General features: G+C 34.1%; 1 protein-coding gene across 1 annotated transcript; it reads left to right on the plus strand.

Moving 5' to 3' along the window:
* Nucleotides 1-5,698: 5,698 nt before the first annotated feature.
* LOC132562862 (zinc finger BED domain-containing protein 4-like) lies at nucleotides 5,699-7,261 on the plus strand. Its single transcript, XM_060227638.1, has 2 exons — nucleotides 5,699-5,998; nucleotides 6,356-7,261. The coding sequence occupies exons 1-2, from the start codon at nucleotides 5,699-5,701 to the stop codon at nucleotides 7,259-7,261; spliced, it is 1,206 nt and encodes a 401-aa protein (XP_060083621.1).
* The last annotated feature ends 499 nt before the right edge of the window (nucleotides 7,262-7,760 follow it).

Raw genomic sequence — 7,760 nt, forward strand, 5'->3', positions numbered from 1 at the left:
TCTAAAAAAAATTCAAAATCAAATATTTCCTGTTACTTTTAATTATTTGTTCAAGTAAGAAAGTGTATGCATACAGAAGACGAATAAAGAATTATATTATGCACAGAAATTTTAGCAATAAGATTAAGAAATAATAACAATATAACAGGTATAGATGTTAATAATTTCCCATTACTTCTTTCTCAATATGCTGATGACACTTCTCTAATACTTGATGGTTAGGAGTAGATTTTAGTGTGAATTTGCATGAAATGCCTAAACTTAATTATGACAAAAAGCTGGTTAAATTTAAGTCTCTTATTAAGACTTGAAGTAGAAGATATTTTAACAGTGTAAATACAAACAAGTGGAAAACATTTTTAACTAGCTGGATAGAGGTTGAAAAATGTGTTAGTTGTGGCAGTGATTATATAAGAATGTGTCAAAAAAGCTGTAAAAATAAGTTTTGGTGTGATGTTTTTAAAAAAGTTATTGAATTCTAATTGTAGTGTAAAATATGAACAAGTGTCACTCCTTAAAACCCCCTTATGGTACAACCAAAAGCTATTAGTGGAACTTCTGTTTTTATAAGGACTGGTTTTCTAAGGGTGTTAGAGTGATGAATGATATGTTTAAAGACTCAAGCTCACTTTCCTTCTATTCCGTTACTGAATTTACACAGTTATATGGTATTCGAACAATTTTCCTTAAGTCCCAGGGGCTTGTTAACTGTATACGAAAAAAATATAATCTACAGAAGATAAATGGCACTCATTTGACTTAACCTTACCTTCCTCCTAACATAGAATTATTTCTCAACAGATGTAAAGGCACTAAAAACGTATATACTGCTCTATCCAAAAACAATTAAATTCCTACTGGTAAGAAATATGGTCCGAGCAATTTGATTTCGAGGAATCAACATGGGCAAATATTTTCTCTTTACCTTTCAAAATTACTAATAATTCAAAACTTCAGTGGTTTCAGTATAAACTTTTACATACTATTTTAGCAACAAATTCGATAAAATAGTCACTAGTCCAATATGTACTTTCTGTAAATCTGAAACAGAAACTATAACCCATATCCTTTGGGAATGTGAAAACGTGCAAACATTTAGAAACACTACTTGAAGACCTCCTTATACCTTTTACTATCAACAAAGAATCTTTTCTATTTGGATACTGGGCACTCAAAAGTAGGAGCAACAAAATTGACAATGAGGTCAATATCATTATTAAATATTATATTTATAAAACCTGATGTTTAAACGGTTTTCTTAACATTAATATGCTTATTAATTCAATTAAAGATCATTAAAATGTTAAAAAATATATTGCAACAGCAAAAGGAAATTAGTTTAGAGTGGAGAAAATGGAAACAATTATTTTGTCTTTAAATATAAAAATTTTCTAATACACATGTTTGTCTTATTACTTATAACTCCCTCCAACCCTGACAGGTTTTCACCAAATAATAGTAGTGAATCTTTTAGATGTTTAAACCTGAATTTAACTGATAATTCCATGACTGTAGCCTCTCTCTTTCTCTCTCTCTTTCCCTCCCCCTCCCACCCCCCCCCTCTCTCTCTCTCTCTCTCTCTCTCTTTCCCTCCCCCTCACCCCTCCCTCTCTCTCTCTCTCTCTCTCTCTCTCATCTTCTCTCTTTTCTCAATCTCTTCCTTTCTCTCAGTGTGTGTGTGTGTGTGTGTGTGTGTGTGTGTGTGTGTGTGTGTGTGTGTGTGTGTGTGTGTGTGTGTGTGTGTGTGTGTGTGTGTGTGTGTGTGTGTGTGTGTGTGTGTGTGTGTGTGTGTGTGTGTGTGTGTGTGAGGGTGTGTGAGAGAGGGTGTGTGTGTGTGTTGATCATGTAAAAATTGTATGTCTGGTTTTGTTTTCTTGTGTGAGAATGTGCAGATGCATGTATATTAAAAATTATACATGGATGATGATGATGATGATGATGATGATGATGATGATGATGATGATGATGATGATGATGATGCAAAAAGGAAATTGAAACTAATATCAAAATTTCCGTTTGTTAGGGCGAGAAAAAAATGAACAACTGTGCATATGAAAAACATTCATCAAAAAAACGAATCTTGAAAAGATGCCATAATAGCCTTATCAGAATAAAAAAAAACACACTAGCCTATGAATCATCAACTTATTCGGTTTACACGATATAACAAGAAAAAATACATTTAATATCAAATAAACTGTTAGTTAGGAACACACTTGAGTGACTTGATTTCTTGCTAAAGATGTAGCATAATGAAAACGCTAAAGGTATCATGATATTACCGCCACGGAACAATCTTCATTTAGTTTTATTTCTCCATGTTGGGACCCGAAGTATCGATTTGTGAGTTTCAAATCAAAACACATTTCATAAACATATATACTTGCATAGTGTTAGAGGTGAATTGATAATTTGTTGTGTTCCCCATTGGGAGCCCACTTTTAATATAACAGGAGAAAGGCGTAAAATAGTTACCTGTGATTTACCTGTGCTCAATAAGAGATAATATTAGTACATAACTTTAGGATACATCCATCCATCAATATTAAATACAGAGATTAGAAATACATATTTACTCCAATGTCAATTTCATTCCAGTGTACATTAGAAATACATTTTAAAATGTTATCGGAGAACCAAGCCTGTATGCAACTGACAAGATAAAACATGATAATTAACCGTTGACTTGCAATATGTAATATTACTCTAACAGTAACATAAGCTAGATTATTTAGTGTTAATAATCAGTCCAGAACACGGTGAACACACTCAATTAGTTTTGCATGCGCATTATTTGCACATATATTTATACACATATATATATGTATATAAACATACATTTCTCCATACGTTATTACCGTTATTATTTGATACACACCAGTAAATATTATTGCATAATGTTTTCAACAACGGTTTAATAAATCTCCAAATCCACTTTCTAAATCATCGTATAGTAAATATCATTCCATTTTGTCAGAAGCAGATCCAGAAAAAAATATGCGTTATCTATGTCTCCTTTGTTATAATTAGTTTTGGTATATTTTTCCCTTTTTATGCCCTTAACTATTGGCCGCTAACATTAAATCAAGAACTTTCATGAATTCGGTTATCTGTCTAGCTACAAAACCCAATAATTATCCCAAAACTGTATCCCCTAGTAAGTTCCGAAATTGTTCATAAAAAATCATGTTAGAACTTTTAAACCAGTGCTGTTATTTCACTTCATATCCAATATTAATATTTCACGGTATGTCGCTGTTTTTGTTTCATATATGTCACCTTATTACTTATCAATTTTAGTTTGTATACACGTACTCATCATTAGAGCAGCAAATATATTAAAAATATCACATAAAATAATGTAATTTATAACTAAATTTTACAATAAGTTATAAATACACTGAACATTAATTTATTTACTTTATAGGTAACCATAAGACTTCGTCTCATGTGACCTAAATTCGCCTTTTGTCCAGCGTCGTCCGTCATGTCTCGTCCACTGTAAACATTTCACATTTTTGATTTCTCTAAAACCCTTGAAGCAAATTCAATATTTTGCATGAGGCGAACTAAAGTTGTAAATTATATCTTCCCTGATCAACAGGGGCTTTAGGAGTGGGGCTTAAATCACTGACAACAAATGTTCAAAAATCTGGGTCCCGAGGTCTCACAATATCCCCTGAGGACGGGGGATGGAAGTGGGGTGGGGGGGTTAAGCTTACTATAGCTACTACAGGAAAAGGGTTCTTCTACATATAACGATTTGTGCAATTTGTGTCATATGTACTCAGTTTTAGCCTGACTGACCCCTCGGGGCCTAACAACAACAAGTGGTCAAATTTACTTAATCTGAAAAAAAAAATTCTCCAAAAAGTTTCCAAGAGCGGTAGAATCAAATACTTTTCATTGATGAAAAGGTCTTCATCTACCAAAATGGTGAATATCATCGTCCCGAGGCCTCACATTACCATCATAGAGAGTAAGAAGGTTTGATATACTAACTAGGAAAATCATGTTTTTGATAAGTTGATTTTATTTTTAACATAATGCATGTTTTGACCCTGTTGAATCCCTGGAAGGGCCAAAAATATCGGTTCATTGAATATTTTCGTTTCGTTCACAAATTAGAAAGATTAAATGCAGATTTAATATCGCAATGACGTAGCGTTTCTACACAAAAAACAAAAATTATGGTCTTTACCGATTGATCTTCAATTGAAACAGTTTGATTCCAACTGTGCTGCCAATTTTGACATACGATGCAGATGTTTGGGGTTTGAAAAATCATTTTTTAAGAAATGATTCATTTACAGTTTTGTAAGAGGCTGCTTAGTCTCAAAAGGAGCACATCTAATTATATGGTTTACGGAGAATCCGGTACATATCCTGTTGAAATTTATATTATTGCAAAATGATTGTGTATTGGTGTAATTTAGTAACTTATCGGGAACAGGTTTTCAGGAACGATTAACAAATAATGTACATGTTACATCAAAGTAATATATGCATGTTCAAATGGCGGAAAATATTACAAAAGTATTCGGAAATTAAGGACTGCAAACAAATTATCAAAGAAAACTTACTCATATCTCGTATTAAATACAACATACACGTACTTTCAGATGAGATACTTAAGCTTATGTAATCGATAATTAAGATTTCCGCACTTAATCTCATTATTGTTTTAATGGACATTGGCATGTATTTGTAAATCGTACTTCAAATGTGTGTGTAAATAAAATCTATGGAATCAAAAGGAAAGAAAAAAAATTGCAATACCCAAGCACTTACATCAGGTGAACACAGTTAATGACAACATCTACTATGCACAACATTGCTCTCATCATGGATACAGTTAAATTCGTCAACATATTTGATCGATAATATTATATTATAGATAATCGTCTTCTTTGAAAGAATGCACAACAGAAAGTAACTTTGTACAATAAAGCAAGAAATACGTCGGACATCATTGACGAAACTGCTTTTAGTATATTAAGATGGACGACATTCAAATCACACATACGTAAAACATGTAAAATGAAATCCTCCAATATAAATGAAGAGTACATTTATATAAAATGAAACCAAGAATGTTACCTTACCTTTTAACCTTGTGTCGTCAATGTTTCGAGACGTCATAATCAGAGAGTAACACATGGTCATACCACTCTCCCAATAAACCAATATTAGCTCACTCTTACCATTACCTCTATAGCGGGAATTCAAACAACACGTGAGCTAAAATATGCATATCCGGTACACAGGTGACCTTGGTCACAGTGCCCAGATGATGAAGAAGGGAGGGGGAAAGGAGAAGGGTGTTGGTGTGTGTATGTGTGTGTGTGTGGGGGGGGGGGGGGGGTGGTTGTTGTGACAAACACCATTCGTTAAATGATACACGACTATGCAGTCTGCTAGTGTGTTAAAAAAGAGGGGTTTTTTTTTGCGCATCAGAAGTGCAATCAGAAAAGGTTAGACAAACGCTGAAAAAAAATATATCCGTTTTGGAGTCATCATATCGACCTATATAACTAGTAGATCAATATTGGTATAATTTTTAGGACTGCAAAAAAAGTCACGGTTCGGTTCATGATACGGGGCATATCCGTACGATACGGCGTACGGTACGGGTTTTTATTTTTTGATACGCCGATCAAGGGAGGTTACTCTTACTGACTGTAAAGTTGTTAACACAATGGCGACCGATCTCAAATCTCCACCGGCGACTTTCAAATCCAAAATATGGAAGCATTTTGGATTTAGACAGGAAGATAAAGATGGTAAGGTAGTAACAGTGTTTACAACTTGTCGCCACTGCGATATGAATGTATCTTATAAATGTGGGAACACAACAAATATGGCGACGCACTTGAAACGCCATTACAAGGATATCTACGAAAGTCTTTCTCATGAGTTATCACGAAAGAAAGAGAAAACAACAACACAGGAATCGAGTAACACTAGCTGTACTACTGGTCAACTACGCCTTCAAGATGTATTACACAAAAGAATGACATTTTCTTCACCAAGGGCCGTGGCGATAACAAAGTCCATCGGACAATTCATTGCAGTAGACATGAGACCTTTTAGCGTTGTTGAAACTTCGGGATTTAAGCACATGATAAATACACTAGAACCAAAATATTCCATCCCATCGAGAGCCCATTTCAGCGAAAAAATCATTCCTGAAATATATAGTGAAAGTGTCAATAGAGTAAAGAATGAACTTAGTCAGGCTGACTTTATCGCTTTGACCACAGATGGATGGACATCTAAGGCCACACAGAGTTACAACACTGTAACAGCTCATTTTATTGATAATGACTGGAATTTGAAATGTTATGTGCTGCAGACAAGGCCGTTATTTGAGTCTCATACAGCTGAAAACTTGGCAGATGTGTTACAGGAAACTGTGAAGGAGTGGAAATTAAAAAGGACAGTAAAAGTTGGAGAAGTTCTTTCAGACAAAAGGATTGCTGTTGCCACAGACAATGCTTCAAATATTGTTAAAGGTGTAAATCTAGCTGGTTTTGAACCACACATTAGATGTTTCGCTCACTGCTTAAATTTGGCAGCCCATAAAGCTATGCAGATAAGCTCTGTTTCTCGACTTTTGGGTAGAATGAGACGAATAGTCACATTTTTCCACTCAAGTTCCACAGCTACAAAGAAACTTAAAGATAAACAGAAAGCATTGAACCTTCCAGCAAAAAGACTTGTCCAAGATGTGAAGACCAGATGGAATTCCAGTTTTGATATGATGAGTACTTTTCTGGAACAGCAGCCAGCTGTATATGCAACATTAACGGAGAAAGACATTAAAAAGAACCTTAAAGAAGTTGTAACCCTATCTGACACGGACATTTCTCTAGCTGAGGAGTTGGTAGATGTGTTGAAGCCCTTGAAAACCATAACCACCATCATGTGTGAGGAAAAATCACCCACTATATCTCTAGTTCACCTGATGAAGGAACGACTGCTAAGGCAACTGAGAGAAAATGAGTCTGATTCAGGTCTTGCTGCCCAGGTAAAAACAGAAATACGTAATGACATCGAGTCAAGATATTCTGATCCAGACATCATCAGATGGCTTGAGATGTGCTGTGCCCTGGATCCCAGATTCAAGACCCTGCCCTATCACGACCAGGTCGAAGCCAATCGAGTCTATGGCAATCTTGTAGACATGATGACAGAATCAGAAGAAGAGGTATTTTTGCATGATTTAATAGTTGAATATCTGTTGAATTTAGCAAATTAAACTTAAAATAGTTCTTTATGGTATTTTAGAGGTTTGTCAAAAGTCTAAACTATTGTTTATAATTTTATACTTGTAACTCTGCTTGTAAGTTTTGTATACATGTATTAAGTATTAGGTAATTAAAAAGTATTTTCATAATGATACATACAGATACAATGATTATAGCAAACATTCTATTCACGGGAATATTTTAATAACCTCTAATCTGCCTTTGAGACATTAATTTATTATGACCTACTGTTAACATTATATCAAAACGTTTTATTTAACATTGTTAAGGTTCAAGTTTCATTTTGTCACTTTGATTCTTAAAATTTTATTTGCTTTATGTCTTTGACAAAGACATAAAGCAAATAAAATTCTTTGCCCTTTCTCCTTTATCATCCTTTATTGATCTGTTTATATCCTCTTGGTTGTGTTGTGTTAATTTTTTCAGTTTTCTGCTTATTCTGATGTTTAATAGTCATACAGTGACTATTTATCGTTGGACAAAAAAAAA

This window comes from Ylistrum balloti, unplaced genomic scaffold, assembly GCF_031769215.1.
Source record: "Ylistrum balloti isolate Yb309-2 unplaced genomic scaffold, AGI_CSIRO_Ybal_v1 Utg371538, whole genome shotgun sequence".
NCBI lineage: Eukaryota > Metazoa > Mollusca > Bivalvia > Pectinida > Pectinidae > Ylistrum > Ylistrum balloti.